This window comes from Cydia strobilella, chromosome Z (genome assembly GCF_947568885.1).
Source record: "Cydia strobilella chromosome Z, ilCydStro3.1, whole genome shotgun sequence".
NCBI classification, from domain to species: domain Eukaryota; kingdom Metazoa; phylum Arthropoda; class Insecta; order Lepidoptera; family Tortricidae; genus Cydia; species Cydia strobilella.
Window position 1 is genome coordinate 27922263 of NC_086068.1, and position 26784 is coordinate 27949046.

The window sequence follows — 26784 nt, forward strand, 5'->3', positions numbered from 1 at the left end:
TTCAATATTTTTTTAAATTTCATCAGGGACGTGAACGCTCTGTGATTGGTCAACGCTCGCATGACGTCACACGCGGGTAAATTCTTGAATGTCTTGAGTGTTTTAGCAGTTTTATTTGTATTTAGTTAATTTTAGTTATAGTTTCACAGTTTTCTGATATATTCCGATTTATCCGTTTGTCGGTTTATTCGTATATTTATCGTGTAGTGGCACAATATTCATAAGAATCTCAAAATGGAGCCGAAATATGTGAAAGCTGATGGCGGCAACCTACCAGACATAGACGCATCAATGTTTGCACTTTTCTATAAAGATAATCTGGATTACTATGCTGCGGAACTTAGAAATGTAAAAACAGCTGTGTGGGTATACATAGAAATTGTTTATTTACGAACATTTCATTTTCGATGATATGAATACGACGACGATATATATATAGAATACGATGACGAGAATAGTATCTCCATACTGCACTTTAGTTTGAAAGAAAAAGTATGCTACTAACTACCTACTAATGCTGAAAGAGCTATGTTATGAGGTTATGTAGTAATACATTAAATACCTAGATCTTGTTTCGTTAAATAACAAAATCCGCTGCTTTAATTACCATATTTATTTACAGTTAAATATTACTTACATCGAAGTGGTCTTCACACATAAAAACATTTGTATGCGCTAAAATGCTCTTTGGGGTCTCTTCGCGTTAGTTTTAAACACATTTTTCTTTTTTTGGGATTCATTGGAATGGAAACAAACGATTTGTCTGGATTTTTTATAGTCGTACTTGAACATTGCGGCACTATACACCATTTATATATCATTTTACAGTGAAATAATGAATTCAATGGACATAAACCATAAGATTAACTAAGGTCATTGACTTGCGCGTGACGTCAAACGTGTCACGTGATTAGCCCCTTTGTGAAAACAACGTGGAGCGTTCAAAATAAATAAACTTTAACATTGTTTTTTTTTATATATTTAATGCAGGAAATTACACGGAAATATCAATGTAGTGTAATTATTAAGTCATAAACAATCAATTAAAACCATTTTCAAAAATTAGTCAAATAGCCTATTATGGCAAATCCAAAGCACGCGAGCTAGCGTTGTCACCTTGGCTGGCCGCGGTTCTTTAAACTCGTGAATACCGTAACACGTGTCCGCTAGGTCCCATATCTCGAACAACAGCAAACTAAGAACCATACCCCGGGATTTTAGGTTAGGAAATTAGGTAGGATATTAGGAAATAGGTTTTACACTAGCCTATCAATCGGTTGGTAACTGTTTTATGATAAATAAGTTTTTGGCAAAAAATTCATACATAAAAGCTAAAATACAAGCTTTTATCGCTCACTGTACTTTTCTTTCCACAGGTAACCAAATCTCATCGAGACAATTCTAAAAACCTAAACACATGTTGCTTTGTTTTATCACAGAGTTCCCATAGCCATCTCTTGTCTCCATCATCAGATCAGATGTCATCATAATATTGCATTGTCAGCCGATTAACATATGTATGCAAAATTTCAGCTCAATCGGAAATCGCGAAGAGGGTCAAATTTAGTTTCCAAGATTTGACCCAGACTACATACATACATACTAACAGGGCAAGTTAAATAAAATCTTGTAAAAACAAAGTTATAGTTTGCCAAGGAACTGTCTCATTTCAGGCGTAGACAGAGAGAGTCAAACTGTCTTTGTCTTGCACTGGTGCTGGCGCCCAGAAGAAGGGGATGAGTGTAGTTTTTTTGTTCTTATTTACTGACAAAATTTGCTTGACCAGCTATATAAATATACATATGAAATTATTCCCGCGCGCAAAACCCCGGGGTATGCTAACAATACTAGTCTAATACCATTAGGTAAACAAGCCCCTGTCCGGCCTGTGCTCACCTCAGTATGTGCACGGCCAGCCGGCGCGGATACGCCTTGCACTGGCACAGCATGACCAGCGCGAGCGCCTCCGCGCCGCGCACGACGGCGGCCAGCGGCTCCGGCTTGGGCGCGGCGGGCGCGGCGGGCGCGGCGGGCGCCGGCGCCGGCTCGCCGTTCTTCCAGCTCGTGATCAGCTGCAGCAGCATGCGAAGACCATTCTCCACAAGTTGCGGCGACGTGTCCTGGATAAGTCATATGTCATTTATTCATAAAGCTAATTTACACGTTATTAAAAATGAAACATATTTACATATGCCGGTAACAAATAAACAAAATCAATTTGAACTAAAATATACAAATGAGATGACTTTCGCTTCTTATAAATAGGTGTAAAAATACATGTTTATATCGATTTAAACGTAACAGTAGGCCGAGCACATGATTGATGCGACAGTATCTCGCCGCGAGATAGACTACCCGTCTTCTACTAACTGTATGAATTAAAGGGGGACGGGTAGTCTATGTCGCGGCGAGATACTCTCGCGCCAATCATGTGCTAGCCCGGCTGAAAGACTAAGTTATATTTTGACTAGGTAACCGTAACATTTTAGGTAAGCAAATAAAATTGTTTTTTTTTATAACCCAAAATGTAAAGCGTTCAGATGATTTAGTCGTAGATAATGAACATCAACAAAAGTGTTTAGAATAGTGGGTAGTTAGATTTTACCTGGACTTCTTTCGCAAGGAACTGCGTGAATCCCGCCAGCACGTCCTGCCGCCACTCGGGGAAGTCCACGATCAGGGTCTGCAGACTCTGGAAGGAGAGGCCTCGCAGCTCCTCGTCCATGTGCACGGTCAGCCGGCACAGCAGGTCTACCAGCTCGCTCGAGCTCATGCCTTCGGGAATCAGTCTGCAATTATTACATAACACCTAGTTATAACGAAAACACCATTCCAACAGTAATAACCAAACAAAATCACCAATACCACTCTATTCCCTAAATTTCCTTACATTTTACAAAAACCTAATCGTACCATGTATAAATAAGTAGGTACTTAAACATATTTATTTACACATTAAGCAACTACACTATTACTATTGCTTGTATCAGTATATTAGTAGCGTACCTTGGGATAGCAGCAACACATGTTCTAAACAAGTCAATCCTAGGTTTTCTTTCGCCAGTATTAATTTCCTGCTCCTTCGTCACGTTTTGAGTATTAGTTAACATTAGCGGCCTTCCATAATGAGCGTCTAAAGCTCTCAAGATCTCTACTAAGACTCGTCTGACGTACGGGAAGTATGCGCTCATCCCAATAGATCGCGCGGTTTCGTCAGTCAACATTTTATTGAGAAACGTCTTTTTGACGCGAAGAGTATTTCCCGAGGGCAGCGTCCCCGACGTCCGCGGCATGGGCGGCTCCCCTTCCTTCTGCTGGAGGCTGTCTGCCACGACGAGAAACGCACGTAGACCGATGGACATTCTTTCCGGGGTCATTATTATTTTAATAGGTCTACCGACCATAAGGAGATCAAAGACGATCTCTCTCATAGCAAAGTCTAATCGCTCCTGCGCTATGAATTGTATAATCTTGACGAAGATATTTAAAGGAGTATCACGTGGTACTACGCCCTTCGAGCCTTTGGGGAACAGTGAGTTGACTATACTTTGGAGTCGAGATTGCGTCGCGGAGTTGCTTTCGCATTTTATCCTTATCATGTAAACCCATAGTAAGCGATATAAAGATTCTGAAAACAGAAAGATCATAATCAATCAATTACACTACTTAAGTCCTCATAGATAGTGAAATTTCGATAGGATCTTTGTACGGCTCAGCACTCACCTAAGGCCACCCTGCACATCTTGGGATCTCTGTTCTTCAAATGCGACAGGCACATGGCAAGGAAGCAGTGCCAGTTCGCGAGGAAGAATTGTTTTTGCGAGACGCAGAGCAGGCACGTGACGAGCGGGAACAGCGCGAGCCGGTGCTTGGACTTGGTGCTGGCGTCCAGCGTGTGGCTGTATAGCATCTCGACGAAGTTCTTTAGGCATGGCACGTTCACCTCGTTCTTCACCGTCTACGGAATAATACTCTTGTTAGGTTGTAATGCTGTCAGTGTAACACTGCTTTTCTACCTGATATGTGAAAACTGCTTTAGAGCCAGAGCACGCTGGCTGCGTGTGCGCAAACGTGCACGTTCGCGTGCCCTAAAATGATGGAGCTGTGCACGCACACGTCAAGTAAACGGTGTGCCGTCTCTTATAAAGATATTACAACGCACACGCATCTATACGCATCCGGTGTGAACAGGCATTATATGATAATAGAACCCGTTTCCACGAGTGCTAATATAAAACCAGCCTAATAGTAACCGTTATTGGACTGATGACTGATTTGGGCATACGCTAAGTATATGTATAGAAGCGGCTTCATCGTTACTATATGCATTACATATTAAGGGTCCCCGGCAAGCTCGGTTCTCCATACAAACGTAGTTCCGCTCTCATTTCAAAACGACTAGCTCGATTGCTCTAAAACTTTGTACTTATAATAGGATAAGGTATATCTGTCTGTAATTAGTATATGTAGCTTCAGATACCATAGTTAAAAAAATACAGCGAATTTAAGTTTTTCATACAAAACTTTGTTTTTTTTTTGCTCTATTTATAATATTTATAAACTAATTACGGACCTAGATATACTTCATGTCATTGTATGTGCAAAGTTTCATTACTATGTTTGTACGAAAAGGTGCAAATCGGTAGTTTACCGGGGACTCTTAAGTTAAATTAAAAATGTCTTGGTACAGTACCTTCTCTATATGCATATAGGCAGGTAGGTAAGTTGTCACGTGTATCTGAAGAATTGCTTGTAACGTTGCTAAAGCAAATGAAATATACCTACCCATGTTTGTTGTAAAACAATATTTAATTCAGGGCTTGTTAACGTTACCAAATTCACATTATAAGTAACGGTAATATCATAAAAATACCTACATACTGGTAGTAAATTGTAACGTTACTTGATAACATAACATTATTATAACTAGTTAACGTTACTTTTATCGGTAATTTAAATTTTTATTGCATGGCTTGTTAACGTTACCCAATTCAGGCCAATTCACATTATAATAACGTTGCCAAAGTAACACTATTTTAATCGGTAATGCTACGTTGCCACACCGCGCTACCGAGAAACGCGCGCGCGCGCCGCGTGGCGAGGCGCTGGTGAAATGGCGTTGTTGCCAGCTAGCCATTTCGTACACTGTCTGTAAGCGTGCGATGCGGAACGTGAAGAGCCTACCTACAATCATTTGTCAGTCGAGCGAGTGCTTGCGGGTATTTGTGATTAATAACGTCTGCTGTTTAGATTTTTGAAAAGTAATTACGATGGTTTAACATGCGCTGTAAAAAAAAGAAAGCCGTTTACAGGCATTCACTCGGCAATGCTTGCGCGTGAATGAACATTCGCTCGAATACTAACGATGGCAATGGTATCTTTCAGTGAATCAAACGGTAAATAAGTTGCTATTAACGTTAGCTAATAAAATAACGTTAAAATGGTTTAACATTACCATTTTTAACCGGTAAAGAGTAGTATAAGTAACGGTACATGGTTTAACGTTAATTACAATTTAAAGTTAAATCTGTCTCCCAGTGGTAACGATACCAACTTTTTAACGGTATTTAAAGTATAAGCAAAGATAGATATAACTCCGTAATAGATGGATAGTCTAAGGAAAAAACGTGCCTCGAAAATCAAGAAAACTTGATTCTCGTTCAGAGGGCGCTACTAGCTTTGGCCTACTGTCGTATAGATGGCGTTGACGGTTTCGTTTGTTATTTAACTATTTTAACGCATATCAGTGAAAGAACATGGGTCAAAATCATAAAAATAATTAATGCAAATAAAAAAAAACATTTATCCATATTTAAATACATTTTATCGTATTTTTATAAATCTTAATTTTTAATTTTAAAGTGTGTCGACAGATGGCAGTGAATTTACTGGGGTTACAAAATTTACTATGACAGTACCGCTCTAGTATAAGTAACGGTACATGGTTTACGTTAATTACAATTTAACGTTAAATCTGTCTCCCAGTGGTAACGATACCAACTTTTTAACGGTATTTAAAGCCCTGATTTAATTTTGAACTAGGTATTATTTTAGAATGGCATATACTTACGGCAGCGACCGGAACTAGGATCTCGACAAACAAGCCCGCTAGAGCGTGCCTGATGTCCTTGTCTTTGACTTCGAGGAAGTACTGCGCGCACTCCTGCAGGAATTGGAACGACGCCTCGAACTCCTCGATGGGCACCATCTTCACGCGGAAGAACTTCATACCCATCAAAAGGGATATAATACTTTGTGTCGTATGCGGCGAAGGCTCGCGACATTTCAAATCCTAAAACATAAATTGAATATACTCAGTTTATAGTTTTAAATAACTTGTCTGCGCTTTTTAGTAATTGATATAGTACCTTAAGTTCCGCAGTGAAACGCTTCTTGACTGAAGCAAATCGAGATTGCGCTAGAACTCCGATTACTTCCGCATAGAGATCTGCTATTATGTGCACATTAGCGGCATTCGGGTTTGATTGCAACCTGTAAACAATAGAGGTATTATTTAGTTTATGCTTAAAAACCAAGCAAAATAAGAGTTACTATTATCTCCAAAATAAGTCGATTTCGTTTTTTGAAATATCATATAGTGATTAGACTACGTATTTGTTATATCACTTCACTTCAAGCAGCTATTTAAACGGACACAATTAAATGTTAGTTACTAATTTAAAACTATATATCAAATGATACATACCCTTCTTTATAATTGAAACGCTTAAAAGCTACATTTTCAATGTATTGGACCAACTCTTCATGGCCTGGATGAAAAGGCAGCTGTTTTAACACCTCGATCAGAGCGAGGCAGAAGAGGAACTCGACGGCGAGGTCTCGCCTCTCCGCCTGCAGCTCCTCGCAGCTGCGCTCCACCGCCTCCGTGCCCGCTCCGCTGCCCGACACGATGTAGATAATACTACAACAAAAATTATAATAATAATTTTTTCTCAAACATGCTATGTAATATTGATATTACGTTCTTTATATTAGGCTGGGAAGTATCACGACTCCGGCGCGGCTAGACGAGGGGCCTGTAATGAAATTTCATACAAAGTTGCAGGCCTAGGCCGGGAAGTGGCAGTGAATTTCCATTTCACATATATTTGTGACACAGCATCATGGCATTCAGCCAAAAAAAAACTATAACTAATATTTGCTTATGGTTCGGAATGACATTCTGCCAATACCCCTTAAAAAAAACAATAAACGATAATTAATATATTTTTCAGTTTTATTTGTATCAAATTTACAAAAAATATATAAATAAAACATAATAAACAAATTCCAATAATATTGAATTGCAAATTTACCTACAAATACAGATTTAAAATATAGTTGGTCAAACCAGTTTGTCAGTAAATAAGAACAAAAAAACTATACTCATCCTTTTCTTTTGGGTGCTAGTACCAGTGTAAGACAAAGATAGTATGATTATCTCTGTCTATGTTTGATATGAGACAGTCCTTTGACAAACTATATTTCATTTAAATATTAGCGGTAAAAATGTCTACTCAAACACGCGTTGGTGTTTTTTAAATCGTTTTGGAGGTAAAGTTGAACATTTTTCATTGTATATCTGTAATTCTATTTTATTGGATTTATTGTGCGTTGTTTATTGTGTTATTTAATATGAGTTCCGACGAAAATATTAAATGAATACCTGTTAATTATTATTATGTTTAAGGCAACGATGTATGTGAAGCATAATATCAAAATAAAAAACTATGTAATCTTAGTTATGTGGCTAAAACTACAGTCAGAAGGATGCAAGGCGAAAAATCAAAGATACATAAATATATCTTTGAACATTTGTGTAATAAATTGATTAACTACATGTGTAAAATATACGACTCGTGTGATAAAGATAGGTACAGGTGGTAGTTATATTTTGTGCCTAGTTTACTTTTAGTTTCTTTAGAATTGAAACTTTGATTTCGTGGAGATTTCTTTATTTATTTCATTGCATGTTTGAGAAAAGCACTATACATACATCGGCGTGAAAAGGGGTTGTCGCCCTCATAACTATCCGCTATATGCATTCGGCCGGCAACCCCTTACTTCCCGGCCTCTGTAGTAATGTACTATTTCTACTCGTCGAGTATAATCTGTGTATTACAACTTCACATGCGACACTACAACCTTACTCTTTTCAACGTTGGATAGTCTATGGCACTTCCGACTCAAGCATAAGAATTTTATCGATACAGTTTACTCGATTATAAAAATTTTGAAAATAGAACTTCATACATTTCGATAAAATATTTCTTGTTTAAGGAGACTCGATTCAATGAAAATTAGCCTACTTGAACACGCTGCTGCGTCGCATCTGCTTTGTGATTGGCCAACAAAAAAAATATTTTATGTTTTAGTAGAAACAATTGCTTCATAAGTCAGAAACGCGCATATGACACCCTTCATATAGCAACATCCATACCCTACGAAAACCGCTTAGCGTTGCTTGTTAGTCTCCATAGGCCACGGTGGCCAAAATCGAGAAAAAACTGTCTTAAAATTGAATTTAGCGCGGAGCAGGTACCAGGCCCTCATGAGTTACGAGGAGGTGTCGTTGACCAACTCGCCGGGGGCGCCGGGCCCGCGGCGGCCGGGGCGCGTACGAGTATGAAGGTATCGCGGGCCGCGGCAGCTCGCGTATCTTAGCTGTATACTTTTGGTTTGTTTACCTATGATTCTACTAGTGGAGAGTATTATTTTTTTGTCTCGTAGAAAAAGTATTGTATACAATAGTGATATAATCAAGCTTTTCAATCTCGTACCTTAACTTAAGCAACTCAGCAAGTTTCGTTGCTTAAACACGGTACTCGACTGAAAAGCTCTCTATTATATCACGATTGTATAAAATACTAATTATTATAATCAAATAACACCCGACCATTTGTTATATTTCCATATATATAAAGGACCGAACTCATAAATTTATATATAGGTTTTATCAAAAGCGCGGAGAGACATTCTCGTAACATTTTATACTCAAGCATGAAAATAAACCTTTTATTTCTTAGATCCTGGTGCGGTTTCTTTGATTGCTCGCTAAGTTGAGGAGAGTCAGCCATCTGCCTTTCCAGCCAGCCGAATAAGGCGCGCAGGAGAGATGGCAAGCAGTGTTCGGCGACGGTTCCAAAGGCGCATAATATTTGATCCAGCTGTGGATCTTCGCCACGCTGCAGTGTTTTGTTCAATGGTTTTTCCTGAGCAAGAAAAGTGGATTAACATTAAGCATTTACTTCTATTTTCTTATCATCACATTGAAATGAATGTATGCTTACTAGTGGTTCGGCCATGACAGCTTCCATCTTTCGTTCCGCTTGGACTGTGAACTCTGTAAACAGCAGTCTCATAACAAACTCTCCGGGTCTGAGATCTGAGTCTGGAGGCAGCATCACTGGGCCCTTATGGGAGCCCCACGGTAGCATAGAACCTGAAGTATACACAGAAATAATTAACATTTAATTGCATAGATACGGCATAACATAACCGTAACCATATGGAAACGCGCGGCATCCTGCTGATAATTGATTTTTATGCTTTTAACCTCATAAGACAGACAGACTAAAGGACGACGACGATCTCGAAAGACAGCGGCGGGCCATAGCGATGAGAAACAACATGCTGGCGCGTCGGTTTGCTCACTGTTCCGACCAAGCTAAAATAACTTTGTTCAGGGCGTACTGTCAGGCGTTCTACACCAGTCAGCTGTGGTACCATTACACGAAACGATCGTTCAATAAGCTTCGAGTACAGTACAACAACGCGTTTCGTGCAATGTTACGGCTACCGTGGCGGTGTAGTGCATCTGGCATGTTCGCCGTGAACAGAGTAGACGACTTTTACGCTAATGCGTAAAAGGCACTGGTCGTTTGTCGGGAGAGTGAGCGAATCGATGAACAGCATTGTTAGCGTAGTGTACGCAACCTACTGTATGAGCAAGGCCTCCGCTGCAAATATTTAATTAGTGTTAGATTAGGTAATAATTAGTTTAGTTTAGAATAGTAAAATTTAATATACATTAGAATGTATAAATTAGATTAATATAATAATTATTCTTAATGTAATGGGTTGATACCTAAATAAATACATATTTATTTATTTTTTATTTATTTTTATTTATTATTTATTTTATAAGAGAAACATAATTAGGATCATCACTTCATGACATTTCGTTGAGGTTTTATTCTTAGTTTATGAATAAATGTGTAGGTAAAGCGACTAAATGTGAAAGAGGTACAATGTTACAAATTGACAACAAGTTTGGATCATAGGTCCCGTTCATTGTACTTATGGGCAACGGTCGAAGAGATAGTTCAGATCCGGAAACCGCTACCAAATTTAAGTATGTTGTTGGGCATGGTACTGGGTCTCCAAAACTGCCGGGAGACAGCGGCGCCGACCATCTACTTCAGCGGAATGACGTCATCAAAATTACTCCAGCCTCGTTGCGAATATTGCATTTTGCACCCAAACTATGCATTGCACATACACGTGTGGGGTATTAAACGAAAGCCAATAAAATATTATATATTTCACTAATACATTATGTACCAAAATATACAATAGTTGGCATGGTGATGTTGGTGATGGTTGGCAGTCCTCAACTGTGCGTTTCTCTAGAAACTTCCTGCCTCGCACAGCTAAACTGTGGAATGAACTGTCGCCTGCGGTATTTCCGGACCGATATGACCTTCAAACCTTCAAGAAAAGAGCGTATTCCCATCTTAAAGGCCGGCAACGCACTTACAACCCCTCTGGTGTTGCGGGTGTCCATGGGCGGCGGTAATCGCTTTCCATCAGGTGATCCGTCTGCTCGTTTGCCTCCTATTTCATAAAAAAAAAGAAAAAAAAAAGAAATTTAAAAATAAACAAAAATGATGGAAAAAAAAACGATTTTTTGGGTTTTTCAACCAAACCAAAAGTCGGACGTTAAAGCAATGTACTACAAAATTAAAGCTGATGTTTCAAGCCATACACTGATATCAAAATAATCAAAATCAGACCAAAACTGTGAAAATTATGCATCAAAATGTAGGTATTTGCTAGAACAAATGCATTAAAGTAAAAAAAAATCGGTCATTTTCAGGATAATTCGCATATGCTTCTAGTATGTTATTAGCAATATAAAAAGGATCATAAAACTGCTGGGAGATAATCTCTATAGTGCCTGGGTAACAAATCATGGCGTCATACATGTGACCGCTGCCGAAATCTGCAAAATCTAAATTATAACTATACCATGAGTCATACATACACGTGTGCTATATCAAACGAAAGGTTATAAAATATATTATGATTCGTTAATACATTATTTATAAAAACAATGTATATTTTAGGAGCTACAAACAAAGAAAAACCACTTTTTTTGAGAAAAGTTCGTGGGTATTATATTTTATAGCTCAACTAAAAACGTTATAACAATATTGCGTCTAATATAAAAGAAACCAGTTATTCAACTATACGTCACAGCTTACATTTTTAATTTTAGATAAAAACTGTGGAAGTTGTACCAAAAAAACTAAAGCGCGCCAACAATTCTACCTTAATGCGCTTATATTATGCAAAGAATAGTTCTAATTATGGGGTATTAAATGAAAGAACATTACATAAAATACATGAAAACGACATTTTGGAGTGGAATCATAATTTATAAAATGAATTTGAAAAAAATAAATAAAAAAAATATTGAATGCAAAGAATTCAGAGTAACGTTCTTGACAACGGGCTTCCACGACGCAAAATTCCGTGGCGGTCTGAGTCCGGCAGGGTTAGGAACAAGGCTAACTCGATCGTCATCTTGCGAAATCCTTGTAGAGTCGGGACGTGGAATGTAAGGACAATGCTAGCACCAGAGAAGATGGAAGAGTTGAAACTAGAAATGGGAAGGTTGAATATCGACATATTAGGGTTATGTGAAGTAAGATGGGAAGGCAGCGGTGATTACTGAAGCAACGGCTATAGAATTATTTACACCGGGGGGGGGGGAGAGGCGAGGTAAAAACGGAACTGCAATAGTGTTAAACAAGAAATGGGGCTTACAGGTCGAAAACACTATACACCACAGTGAAAGGATAACTGAAGATTAAATCAAATCCAACAGATATTGTTATTGTGAAAGTTTACATGCCAACAGGAAGCTACCCAGATCATAAAATAGAAGAGGTGTATAATAACTTAGACGAAATATTAGATGCCGTTAACATGAATGATAGCTTAATAATAATGGGAGACTTCAACGCGGTGGTAGGTGAAGGAAAAAAAGGTAATATCGTAGGTGATTTCGTACTTGGAAAGAGAAATAAAAGAGGTGATCGATTAGTCCAATTTTGTATGGAAAACGATTTAATTATTACTAATACCCTTTTTAAACAGCACAAAAGAAGACTATACACATGGAAGATGCCGGGTGATATAGGAAGATACCAAATAGACTACATACTCATAAAAAATTGTAACCGCCATCAAATTAATGTGTGCAAAACTTTTCCTGGTGCAGATTTAAATACCGACCACAATTTGCTACTAACTGCACACAATTTTACTACAGCTAAGATTAAGAAGAAGCCAAAGCCGAAGAACATAGATCTCAGTAAACTTAAGGACGCAAATAGCAATTTTAGAGTGCAATATAGTAATTATATTATATTATATTAGTATTATATTATTAGTGGTCGCCCTAAATCCACTTGGCGTCGTTCTGTGGAGCAAGAGCTGGGTGTATTGGGGATGGGGTGGGAGGAGGTTACCCAAGCTGCCCAAGACCGTAGTCAATGGAAAAACAAGATTCGAGCCCTACACCCCAGCAGGGGGTAACAGGAAAAGAAGAAGAGAAGAGAGATAGTAATTATATAGGGGATAAGCTTATAGACTTTAATAATAAGTTAACAGAGGACATTTGTAATATTAGTATAGAAGACAGATGGATGAATGTGAAAAATATTATAAAAAAAGGGCTGAAGAAATACTAAAAAGGGAGAAGATTGCTCCTAGGAAAAAATGCCTCACAAGGGAGATTATTGACTTAATGATAGAAAGAAGAAAGTATAGAAATAAAACCGATGATATTAGTATTAAGGAATACAAGAGACTGACTAATCGTATAACATTAAAATGCAGAGCCGAGAGAGAAAGATGTAATTGAAACTTGTGACACAATAGAAAACCTTGTCAAAAAAGGAAAGTTAGACCAAGCATATAATATTATAAGAAGTTTAAATAGAAAGTATAAAGTTAGAAGCACATCAGTAGTGGATGAACAAGGGAAAATACTATTAAATAACATAGACATAGTTAATAGATGGGTGAGGTATCTTGAGGGTTTATATGAAGGCGAAGAGTTGACAGAACTTGATCTAGAGACGGAAGAACTAGTACCAGAAGATGAGCTGGGTCCAGAAATACTTAGAGAAGAATTTGATAAGGCAATTGCGAGACTTCAAAACGGTAAAGCTGCAGGCGTTGACAATATCTACATAGAATTGATAAAATTTTCAGCTTGTGATCCAGTTATTGATGAAATTTTCTTACTTACGAAACAAATACATACCACAGGCCAGATCCCAAGAGATTTTAAACAAAGTAAAATAGTAGCTTTGCCCAAGAAACCTAATACCCTACTTTGTGAAGAACACAGAACCCTTAGTTTAATCTCGCACGCAAGTAAAATACTTTTAAAAATAATTCAGAACCGAATCAGACCCATATCAGAGAATTACTTAGGCCCCGACCAATATGGTTTCCGTGAAAACAAAGGTACCAGAGAGGCTATACTAGCTCTTAGATTAGTAGTAGACAGACGGCTGGATGTAGGACTCGACACTCATATCGCTTTCATAGACTTAGAGAAAGCCTTTGATAAAGTGAACTGGAGAAAAATGATGAGCATCTTGAAAGAAGTAGGAGTAGACTATAGAGATAGAAGAATAATCTACCAACTTTACAAGGAGCAGGAGGCGTTGATGGAAGTGGGAGAGTAAATTGGGAATGCAAGGATTAGACAAGGAGTACGACAGGGGTGTCCACTTTCACCTTTAATATTTAATACATACATAGAATACTTTATACGAAAAATTGTTGAAACAGACAAGGGAGGGGTAAAATTCAAATGGGGAGAAAATACATTTTATACAATTTGCAGACGACATCGCGGCGTTTGCAGAAACTTCAGCTCAACTAGAACATCTAATGTTAACAATGGACACAGTATTTAACAAATTAGGCTTAAAGGTAAACATAAAGAAAACTAAGACCCTTACAACTTCCAAACGCAAAACGAATCATCCTCCAATAGTTCTCAACAACATCCCAATTTAGCAGGTTGAAAGTTTCAAATATTTAGGTAGCTTAATTACCAGGGACTCCAGGTGCACACCAGACATCGTTGCAAGTATTGATATGGCAAAAAAAGCTTTCAACCAGAAGAAACAATTATAGAAATCCCGTTTATCATGCAGAAGCAAGAAGCTACTGATTAAGGTGTACATCTGGAGTATAGCCCTTTATGGAAGTGAAACGTGGACAATGACCCTAAGAGATAGAAAGAGAATGGAAGCATTTGAAATGTGGTGCTGGAGGCGAATGGAAGGCATTAGTTGGAGAGACAGGATAACGAATGAGGAGGTGCTAAGAAGAGTGAGTGAAAGAAGAGCTATTCTGAACACTATTGCAAATAGACGCGGGAAAATGATTGGACACTTAATACGACACGACTACTTCTTTAAAACTATCCTGGAGGGGCGGATAGGAAGGAAGCGGGGTAGAGAAAAACCCAGACGCAGCTTTTTAGATCAAGTGAAAGAAAAAGTAGGGGTCGTGTCGTATCAAAAAGTCAAAGAGCTGGCGCGGGATAGGGAAAGCTGGAAGATACTCCACCGACAAGAGAATAACTCTTAAGTTAATGATGATGAAAAAAAATACTGACAGAAAATTAAAACAAAAATTGACAGAAGCAAGTACAAAATAGGTGTTGAAGTCCCCGACTTCTGAGCTAGGTAAAAAAACCTGTTACAGAAGTCAGAGTCCTCTCCCAGACAATAGAAATAGGCAGAATTTGCTGTCGACGTGTAATGTATTGTTTACATGGAACTACTGAACTGATTTTGATAAATGAGGCGTCAATTCATTCGCCTTTGTAGCCCAGGTGCACAAAACTTAAATTTTAACCGACTTTCAAAGATTAGGTACGAAACGAAACCGTTGTTTTGCTTATTTATCAAATAAATTCAATTTATAATTCCACTCCAAAATATAGTTTTCATGTGTTTTATGTAATGTTCTTTCATTTAATACCAGATAATTAGGACTATTCTTTGCATAATATGAGCGCATTAAGGTAGAACTAGAGACCCGTTGCGGCGTCAACACGCCGCTAGAGTATGGTTCTAAAAGTTAGGTTGCCTGTCCACTGGAGCGGAGCGGTAAGCGGGAAAAAAATCCAGCAATAGAATTTCATTAAAGTTTCAGAGCGGAGATTTTTCCTCGCTCATCGCTGCGCCACCTCGCTCCGCTCCTATGGACAGGCAGCCTAAGACTGAACGCTTAATGAAATCAGGAAATGTGACGTCTTCAGATGAATCACTGGCTGTCACTATCTATTTGATGCTGACTATACCCACAGAATATGAAATCTTATACATAATAAAATTATCCATACTAATATTATAAATGCGAAAGTCTGTCTGTCTGTCTGTGTGCTACCTCTTCACGCTTAAACCGCTAAACCGATTTAGTTGAAATTTGGTATACAGATAGTTTGAGTCCCGGGGAAGGACATAGGATACATTTTATCCCAGAAGTCACCCCTAAAGGGGGTAAAAAGGGGGGTGGAAATTTGTATGGGGAATCAATAACCGCTTAACCGATTTAGATGAAACTTGGTATGGGGATGGTTTGAGCTGTGGGAAATGATATAAAATAACTTTTATTCCCGAAATCATCCCTTAAGGGTGTAAAAAATGGGGTGGAAATGTATAGTGTGGACCAATTTGGGGGTGAAAAAAGGATGGATTAAAAAGCAGATTTGTTTAAGAATTAAGATACCCAAATTACTAATTCCACGCAGACGAAGTCGCGGGCAAAAGCTAGTTTCTTATAAAATGGCGACACGTTTGTATAATTTTAGCGTATTATATTTCGGTCGCGTAGCACCTACCAGCATGTTTTGTGATCGTTAGTTTTGATGCAAAAAAGACATAATTATTGTCTATCTTTTCGCATCTTTCTAAACTAAAAATCATGATACGCGATCGCGATATGATACGGTAAATCAAGATTTCGTGGATAGGATGCCTTATTGTCATTTGGCTCTCATGCCTAAAATTTCATAGGGCTAGAGTATAATTTATATTTAATTCTCTTTTTCTTATTATTCATGAGACTGAAGTTTACAAACATTTTACAAACATTCCGTGACATTCCGTGTCTGGGCTATACCGCGAAAATCGAAGTTCAAATTGCGGGCATTTTTCTCTGTCACTCTAATTACGCCTTGATTGGAGTAAAAGAGAAAGATCCCCGCAATTTGCGAATTTCGGTTTTCGCGGTAGACCCTCTGACCTAATAATAGACTTAGTATATACACGTAGTTATAGACATGAAACCGAGCGACCAGGGGTAAGAGATGGGGGGGGGGATATTCATGTATTGACAGTTTCATGTATGGCAGCATAATCCTTTTTAGGGTTCCGTACCCAAAGGGTAATAACGGGACGCTATTACTAAGACTCCGCTGTCCGTCTGTCTGTCACCAGGCTGTATCTCACGAACCGTGATAGCTAGACAGTTGAATTTTCACAGATGATGTATTTATGTTGCCGCTATAACAACAAATACTAAAAAGTACGGAACCCTCGGTGGGCGAGTCCGACTCGCACTTGGCCGGTTTTTTCTCTTTCACTCTTATAAATTTCGGTATTTCGCCATCGCCTCCATTTCATTCGGCATTTTTTCATGGTCGGGTTATTCCATCATAGCAAACCCGACCATGAAAAAATGCCCGGTCGGTGATAAAGATAAAGCATGGCACTATTTTCTCTTTCCTCTTATAGGAATCGCAATAAGACTATCTTTCTCTATCAAAGAGTGTCAGGCCCTTGAACCTAATTTAGTTTTTTTTTTAATTTACTTTTTTGAAAGTATGTACAACGACTGGACCGCGACCTTGGTACCGTCAAAATATATCTTTCTCGCTCTCGGCGTACGGCAGCCCACCTTAAGCGCCTAACACATTACCGCACCGCACTGGTCATTGTGCGATGCACCTATAAGTAAGAGCGAGAAAGAGATATTGCTTTCTTGCTCTTACTTATGGGTGCGTCACACAATGACCTTGGTGCGGTGCGGTAATGTGTTAGCCGCTTTATAGCCGTATTTAACAGACTATCTTAAAAGCCGTTAGAGACTACCACACCTCACCGCGACCTTGGTGCGATGCGGCGCACGTATCGATAGTGCGCAAGGTGGTCACCGTACGTACGTTAAGGACGCAGCTACAAGTTAGAGCGAGAAAGAAATATTATAGCCGTATTTAACAGACTATCGTAAAAGCCGTTAGAGACTACCACACCTCACCGCAGCCTTGGTGCGGTGCGGCGCACGTATCGATAGTGTGCAAGGTTGTCACTGTACATACGTTAAGGACGCAGCTATAAGTTAGAGCGAGAAAGAGATATTTTGACCGCACCAATACGGCTTTTCGAGATATTCTCTTTCTCGCTCTCACTTATGGGTGTGGCGCACCAAGATCGCGGTGCGGTGCGGTAGTCTGTTACGGATTTTACACACGATCGTACATACGCCGCACTGCACCAAGGGCGCGGACCGATGCGGAAAATGGGGTTGGCCGGTCGAAATAATTAACAGAGGGCGCCAGCATAGCTTGCCCTGTCAATCCATAGAATTGTGTCAAATTTTTGTTTTTTTAATGCCCTAGATGCCAGCTTTTTAAGCCAAATCTTATAGAAAAAGGGGCAAGCTATGATGGCGCCATCTCTGCAAACCTTTGACAGTTGCCAACCCCATTGGCTGACCGTTTACCTTAAAGATCCGACATCATTTAACATCCTCATAAGAACAAACCTCGCCGTACGTGCTTTTTGAAGTAAATATCATATTCCCCACCGATTTGTATGGTTTATGGTGGGCTGGTGGGCTACAAATTCTGTCCCTCACGGGCGCACGCGGTACGCCACTTCTATAGGATCCTATCTTCTATGGGCCAAAGCAACAATAAAATAAACATGTGTCATTTTGATGAGTACAATGTGGATGACACATGTCTGACATGTTGTCAAACACAATAATAAAATTTTATGGTGTTTTAATATAATTTTTAGTGTGGTGTATGCATGTTACAGTCTCAAAACAAATATTTGAATGGATTGGATACCTTACATACATTGGATATAGGTTTGAGTTCAATTCAATCTCAAGTCAGAACAAAGGTCACGTGGTACATTTTTTCAAATTAACTTTTTAGTACTTTTTCGGGAAAAACTCTAAAAACTAAGAGCTTATTGCAAATCTGTAGCATGAGACGAATCTAATGACATATAATTTATTAAAATCGAACCATAACTGTAGATCTGATGGGATGAACAAAAATCGGCCTCGCGTAATATATAGGTATATATAGATTGTTGCGCGCTTTCGTTTTTTTTGTACAATTTCCACAGTTTTTATCAGAAATTAAAAATTTAAGCTGTGACGTATAGTTAAAATAACTGGTTTCTTTTATATTAGGCGCAACATTGTTATAACGTTTTTAGTTGAGCTATAAAATATATATATATATATACGAACTTTTCTCAAAAAAAGTGTTTTTTCTTTGTTTGTAGCTCCTAAAATATACATTGTTTTTATAAATAATGTATTAACGAATCATAATATATTTAATAACCTTTCGTTTGATATAGCACACGTGTATGTATGACTCATGGTATAGTTATAATTTAGATTTTGCAAATTTCGGCAGCGGTCACCCTTTTTATATTGCTAATAACATACTAGAAGCTTATGCGGATTATCCTGAAACTGACCAATTTCGATTTTTGTAACTTTAATGCATTTGTTCTAGCAAATACCTACATTTTGATGCATAATTTTCACATTTTTGGTCTGATTTTGATTATTTTGATATCATTGTATGGCTTGAGACATCAGCTTTAATCTTGTAGTACATTGCTTTAACGTCCGACTTTTGGTTTGGTTGAAAAACCCAAATAATCGATATATTTTTTTCATCAATTTTATTTATTTTTAAATTTCTCTTAACCTATTGTATATTTTGGTACATAGTGTATTAGTGAAATATATAATATTTTATTGGCTTTCGTTCAATACCCTACACGTGTATGTGCAATGCATAGTTTGGGTGCAAAATGCAATATTCGCAACGAGGCGGGAGTCATTTTTATGACGTCATTCCGCTGAAGTAGATGGCCAGCGCCGCTGTCTCCCGGTAGTTTTGGAGACCCAGTACCATGCCCAACAACATATGAACATACTAAAATTTGGTAGCGGTTTCCGGATCTGAACTATATTCCCATAAGGCAGTGCACTAATGGAGCCTTTTTGCTGACACACTTACTTAGTTTATATAATTTATTGTTCTAGAAACTAAATTGTGCATGTGTGTTCGCAAATACGTTACTTCTCTTTCTTTAATGTTTACATATCATAGTTATGGTACGATAATGCATCAGAAAAATATTATTGACTTGCCTCTGGTGGAGACTAATGAGGAGACCGTGTTGCCGACACTGCGCCAGTCGCTGGGCACGGGCACGGGCGCCGGCGCCGGCGGCTTGTCGGCCGTCGCCTGGTGCTCGGGCAGCACGCCGTCGCAGCTGCGGCTCATCGCGTGCTCGGCGTGCTCCGCCCGCGGCGGCTCCGACAGTATGCTGCCCTCAGACTCCGCTTCGCTTGACACCATCGATGAAGGCGCTTCCTCCGTCCCCGAGGCTTTTGATGGGGAAGGACAAATATTAAATGCTGATAAGATATTCGTTATTGCACTTGTATGTTGCCATGAAATGACATGACGTGACATTCCTCTTTTTAATGGGGTTGGCCGGTCAAAATAATTAGCAGATGGCGCCAGCATAGCTTGCCCTGTCAATCCCTACAATGAGGGCTATCGTGTTTTTGCTCACCAGTTGGCGCCTCTGTTGAAGGTGGTCCAAAAGACTAAAGAACAGCTGTCAGTCATTGAAGTGACAAGTGACATTTGACATTTCGAACTATGGAAAAGACCACCATCTACACTAGCGCCCCTAGCGGCGAATTCATACGCGTTAGCCCTCATTGTCAAATTTTTGTTTTTTTAATGCCCTCCCCTTTTTTAAGCCAAATCTCATAGAAAAAGTGGCAAGCTATGATGGCGCCATCTCTGCAAACCTTTGACAGTTGCCAACCCCATTTCACAAATATTTTGAATATTTTGATGCATGACACTGACTGTTGGATTAAGTATCAAATATGTACTGACGAGTTTATGGATTATTACTTCATCGTATATTAAGGAAGACTGGCAATTTTCCTTGTTCAACAAAACATTACTTGTATTGAATATGGTAGAATAACATAATTATTATTCAATCATACCTGACATTTCTTCAGCATGGCTGTCTGAAGGTACAGTACTTAGAGGATCTGATTCCTCTGACGTCATCATAATGAAAAAGCTCCTTTAGCCCTTTCTTGGACACTGCACTGCAGACAAAGACAAATAACGGGTGCGTTTCACTGCATATAACAACTATGGATATATGTATAATTGGTCGATATAACGATCAAGGGATATAATTTATGAGACATATACATACGAATGACATATTTTTATCAGTATAACAGGTATTTGGTATAATATGTTTCAACCTAATACTAAGATAGTATATCGCACATATTTTATAATAAGGTTCGGTATAAACATTCATTGGCTGTTATGTATTATAAACATATTTTTAGGGTTCTGTACTCGATCACTCGTGCGTCTGTCTGGCCGTCTGTTCGTCTATCATAGGTTATTTTCTCCGAAACTACTGGACTAATTAAGTTAAATTTTTTTACACATATGTAATTCTGTGAACCAAAGACGAACATGTAACGTCAACAAATGAATTTTAAACATAGGGGCCACTTTTTGGGGGTAAAAGTTTTGCAAACTATATCGTGTTATACATCAAACGAAAGGGCTCATAGTGAGAATATCAAATACATATTTTTTGAATTTTAGGATAAAAAGTTCTCTTAAAATAAATTATATCTTTCAAAATTATACTATATGTTGTTATTGTTACGTACGTGTGCTGGCTTGCTAGCTAGAACCGAACTGGGGGTACCCGCAGATCTTCTTATGTACCCACATGTCAATATATAACATGCCTTTCCCTCTGGATAGATGACACTTCACTACATTTTGAATTCAATATCTATGTGATCTATAGTCAGTTTTGCACTACACTGTTTATGCACTTAAACTATATTGTTCACTTATACCTTAACATGCTTTCATATTCTTTTGTTATTATTGAGTAACTATCTAACTATTGGCTATCTGCACTATAATGTTCCTCATCTCCACTACCAGACTCAATGTCTGTACAATCATATTCTTCCCGAATTAAATCCCGTCGCCAGAATGTTACGTACGTTTGCTGGCTTGCTAGCTAGAACCGACCTGGGGGTACCCGCAGATCTTCTTATGTACCCACATCTGCCCGCGCAGCATGGTTCCCCTATCACTAAGTCCGTCACTTTCGCACTCACATACTTGTTAGAACGTGACAGGCATGGTGATAAGCGTACCGTGCTACGACCCCAGGGCTCGGAACCGGTATTGAAATATCGGTTAATATCGTTCCTAAACCGTTATTCTATTTCGTTCATTAATAAACCGGTTAATTGATGGAACGCGAACTTTAAAATTTAGTTCTCTCTTCTTACCGGTTAGTTGAGAGAACGATTTGTTTTTGTTTTCGTGGAACGATATATAACGGTTAATCTCAGACGCCTTCAATTCTCCGAATTCTCGATGTTGACTTGACAGTGCTGTTGCTTGCTGACTGAATTGTTTATTTTTTATACTTTTTAGGCGTGTGACATTTGACTGTTGGTGTGTAGTGTTACATTTAAAATGGATTCACAAAGTTTTAAATACAGTACCGGCCAATAATATATCACCTCTATGTTTTTACGGCATAATTTGTTTATGTTTGTGAGTCACTTCCACCTCACTGCTTTAGGTAGTCTAGTAGTAATCCTTTGTACGGGCGATGAGAAAAATTGGTCTCATTTAATTGTTTTTTATGTATTGTTAACAACATTTTTTTACTAGAGGTTTTTTAGTAATATGCTCAGTATCCTATTGTAATTCACAGTATTTCATTGAAATATTCATCATAATTATATTTGTATAAAACTAGCTGTTGCCCGCGATTTCGTACGCGTGGATTTGTATGTTGGTGGTTATATAAGTCTTTTACATGAGCATATTAGAAGAGATATCAGTAGGGACGGTTAATCATTGGTTAATAATTATACAATGCATGAAATTTGTCTTTCACAAACTACGAAGTTTCAAGCCCCTGAGCTAAAAAAAATGTTCTCGATACTCACTCAACCCTCTCAGAAGATGTTCAAGTCCACAACTTTTTTTTTTAATGTTCGCTACCGATGCAAACTTTATTACTTAATACAAACTTCAAAAACGGCGAAATCAGCTTTCGTCTATTTTAATATAATTGAAACTTGGTAAAAGGAAGTTTCAAGCTCCTACCTTAAAATAAAATTTGTACCACATATAAACTCACATCCCCTTTTTAACCTCCTTAAGGGTTGAAGTTCTAAGAACGTTGAAACAATTGTTTTTGTTATCTTAAACAATGCTTTTCTAAGAAGTTTCAAAGTATTTGTAATAGATTTAAATTTTTAACCCCTTTTTAACCCTTTTAAGAGATAAATATTTAAAAACCCTTCAATTTCTTTTCTTGTATTCTAATAATATGCCTTTACACAAAGATTGAAGTGTCGCACTCAAAAAAAAGGTTTGATCTCCATACATATTTTCAACCAATTTTTTACCACCTTGGGGGATGAATTTTCAAAAATTCTGAAATTAGTTAGCTTCTCTTTTCATTAAATATCTTCCTACGAAGTTTCAAGTACCTGGCTTAAAATAAAATTAGGCCCCTACAAACTTTCAACCCCTTTAGGGGATGAATTTTTAAAAACCGGCCAAGTGCGAGTCGGACTCAAGCATGAAGGGTTCCTTACTATTACGCAAAAAACGACAAAAATATCACGTTTGTTGTATGGGAGCCCCACTTAAATATTTATTTAATTCTGTTTCTAGTATTTGTTGTTATAGCGGCAACAGTAATATATCATCTGTGATAATTTCAACTGTCTAGCTATCACGGTTCATGAGATACAGCCTAGTGACAGACGGACAGACAGACAGACAGACTGTGGAGTCTTAGAATTAGGGTCCCGTTTTTACCCTTTGGGTACGGAACCCTAAACACGCTGAAATTACTTTTCTTGTATTCTAATAACATGAGTTTATACAAATATTCAAGTCCCGGCACTCAAAAAAATGTTTGACCTTCATACAAATTTTTAACCCCTTTGCACCACCTTAAGGGATGTATTTTCGAAAACACTGAAATCAGTTTTCTTCTCTTTTAATGAAATACTTTTTTACAAAGTTTCAAAATTCATAGCTTAAAATAAAATTAGAACCCTATACAAACTTTCAACCCCTTTATAACCCTTTTAAGGGATGAATTTTAAAAATCTCTAAAATTACTTTTCTTTTATTCTAATAATATGCCATTATACAAAGATTTATGTCCCGCACTCAAAATATATTTAATCTCCATACAAACTTTCAACCCCTTTTTCACCACCTTGGGGGATGTATTTTTAAAAACGCTGAAATTAGTTTACTTCTCTTTTAATAAAATGCTTTTTTACGAAGTTTTAAATTCCTAGCTTAAATAAAATTGGAACCCTATACAAACTTTCAACCCCCTTTTAACCCTGTTAAGGAATGAATTAAAAAAAACGCTGAAATTACTTTTCCTGTATTCTAATAATATGCCCATATACAAAGTTTCAAGTCCCGCAGTTGAAAATTTTTTGATCTACATACCAACTTTCAATACCTATTTCACCACCTTAGGGGATGAATTTTCAAAATCGCTGAAATTACTTTTCTTGTATTCTACTAATATGCCATTGTACAAAGATTTAAGTCCCGCACCCACAAAATATTTGATTTCCATACAAACTTTCAACCCCTATTTCACCACCTTGGGGGATGAATTTTTAAAAACACTGAAATTAGTTTTCTTGTTTTTTAAATATAATACCTTTCTGCAGTTTCAAGTTCCTAGCTTAAAATAAAATTTGAACTCCAAGACCAACTTTCATCCCCTCTTTAACCCCCTTAGGGATGGAATTTCCAAAAACGCCGAATTCCTTTTTTTTGTAATCGGCTATTATGCCTTTCCAAGAAGTTTCAAAGCATTTGTAATGGATTCAAACTTTCAACCCCTTTTTAACCCTCTTACGGGATGAATTTTAAAAAACACTGAAATTACTTTTCCTATATTCTAATAATATGCCAATACCATATACAAAGATTCAAGTCCCGCACTTAAATTTTTTTTTGATCTCCATACAAACTTTCAACCCCTTTTTCACCACCTTAGGGGATGAATTTTCAAAAACGCTGAAATTATTTTTCTTGTACTTTAATAATATATCTTTTCACGCAGCTTCAAATTCCTAGCTTAAAATAAAAATTGAACTCCATACAAACTTTCATCCCCTTTTCAACCTCATTAAGGGTTGAATTTCTTAAAATCCCTTCTTATTTCTTGTACACAATATAAATGTAACCTGTTGTACAAAATTTCAACTTTCTAACTTTTGTGGTTTCGCCTCTGCGTTGATGAGTCAGTCACTAAGTCAGTCACTGAAACTGAATACTAAATTTGTTGGTTTTCAATAAATAATAAAAATTATTAATATTATTTCTTTGTTTAATTATTTAAACTGTTATAAAAAAGTTATTTCATTATAATTATATACTTATATGTAGCATGATTAGTATGTATTATATACACATGTAAAAGCACTAGTTCTCATTATGTATTTAGGTATAGTAGGTACTTAATCGCGGTCGGCAAACTAAAACGATTTCAAAATAGTCATAATTTTTTGAAATCTGCACCCCCAAAGAATTTAAAAAAACTATTTGTTAACAAACAGGAAAATACTAACCAACATACAATAATTAAAAGATACCTAAAAAATATTGAACACAAAAAAACAACATTCGTCACAGCAAAAGGATTCCTACTAAGCAATACGCTTCGCTTTTTCGAGCAAAGCATTGATAATCTGCCGGACTGCCGGTTACAAAGAATAAAACTCGTTTTAACTTGCTGCGACATTGTCAAATTAACCGGTTTATTGCGAACGAAATAAGAACTCAAGAACGAAATGCGAACGAATTGGTGTAAACCGTTCTCTCAAAAGAACTGTTCTTTAACCGGTAACCGCAAACGGAAACGAAATCCTTTTCGTTCCCGGGCGAATGAGCGATAACGGTTTGAGCATTGAGACCGGTTTCCGAGCCCTGACCCACATGTCAATATATGTATAACAGTTATATCGAATGAAAATAGATCATTTATTAATTTATAGCGATCATTACACACCCACAAATAACATAACATCAAATATAATGCCTTAATTATCTTAGAAAAATAGGCTTTATATTAAATTTTCATACAACCAAAAAGAAATCAACTATAAAATATAAACCTTTAAATAGACTGAATTGAAATAATTGCAAAAACTTTATATTTTTTATCTTGGAAGATTTAATTACAGATAACAGATGAAACTAAATAAAAGCTTGGAAAAATGTCTTTAGCAAAAAAAATGCAGAATACAATATGGCAGTTTTCAATTCCCTAGAAATGAATCAATATGAAATCAAAAATACATTGCATTACCATTTCACAGCATGGTGCAGTGCAGCAGTGGCTGTAGGCAGTAGCATTTTAAGAAGGATTAAATACTGTATATATAAGATAATACAGCTTTTATATTTTATTTAGCTATTGTTTATAAAATTGGATTTCTTAATTAGTGATGACTGATGGTAGTATAAGGTAAAAAATAACTTCCCCACCATACATACGCATTAAAGCTATTGGAAACCTCGTTCAATAGTTTACCACACTTTCGGGCAACCAATTTCAAATTAAGTCTAGTTTACCAATTGCTAGTATGTGTGGTGGGGCCAAAGAGTATAATAGTATGGTGGGGCAGTGTTACTACATAGTATTGATTGTATATCCTGTGTGGTGTGGCCTGTGAAATGAGCAAAAAAACTGTAGGCTGTACTCCTCATACTGACCAACTTTTAGAATTAACATGTGTTTTGATTTTTAATACACTTTAAAGTTTATTCTAAGACGCAATGTTATGTTTAAGCCGTGACTAGTAACATCAATCACAATGATAGTGGCGTACATTGAAGATTATGCGGATACGGTATACGGGAACTGTTTACTGGCTCGCACCAAAAGAGTTATTCAACGACTGCAAAATGCCTGCGCACGCTTTTGCTTCCCGATACCACCTCGGTCGCACATAAGCCCATACCTGAGTACTAATAAACTCTTAAACATGAATAATCGACGCATTCTACATTTTGCCACGCTCCTCTTTGGTATCTGTAACAGTAAAAGGCCG

The 26784-nt window shown here is 37.5% G+C and overlaps 1 protein-coding gene across 2 annotated transcripts in view; it reads right to left on the reverse strand.

Moving 5' to 3' along the window:
- Window positions 1-26784, reverse strand: part of LOC134754145 (protein furry) — a 351985-nt gene that overhangs the window by 314911 nt on the left and 10290 nt on the right. The window contains exons 2-12 of one of the 2 annotated variants that reach the window (XM_063690243.1): window positions 20614-20721; window positions 19732-19971; window positions 9291-9442; window positions 9013-9212; window positions 6707-6922; window positions 6369-6492; window positions 6071-6292; window positions 3724-3958; window positions 3007-3628; window positions 2606-2789; window positions 1897-2120 (exon numbers count right to left, since the gene is read on the reverse strand). In XM_063690243.1, the coding sequence (XP_063546313.1) occupies window positions 1897-2120; window positions 2606-2789; window positions 3007-3628; window positions 3724-3958; window positions 6071-6292; window positions 6369-6492; window positions 6707-6922; window positions 9013-9212; window positions 9291-9442; window positions 19732-19971; window positions 20614-20683 (2489 nt within the window). In that variant the 5' untranslated portion in view covers window positions 20684-20721. Of the gene's footprint in view, window positions 1-1896; window positions 2121-2605; window positions 2790-3006; window positions 3629-3723; window positions 3959-6070; window positions 6293-6368; window positions 6493-6706; window positions 6923-9012; window positions 9213-9290; window positions 9463-19731; window positions 19972-20613; window positions 20722-26784 lie in introns of those variants that run through there. The other variant, XM_063690242.1, reaches the window with a different exon arrangement.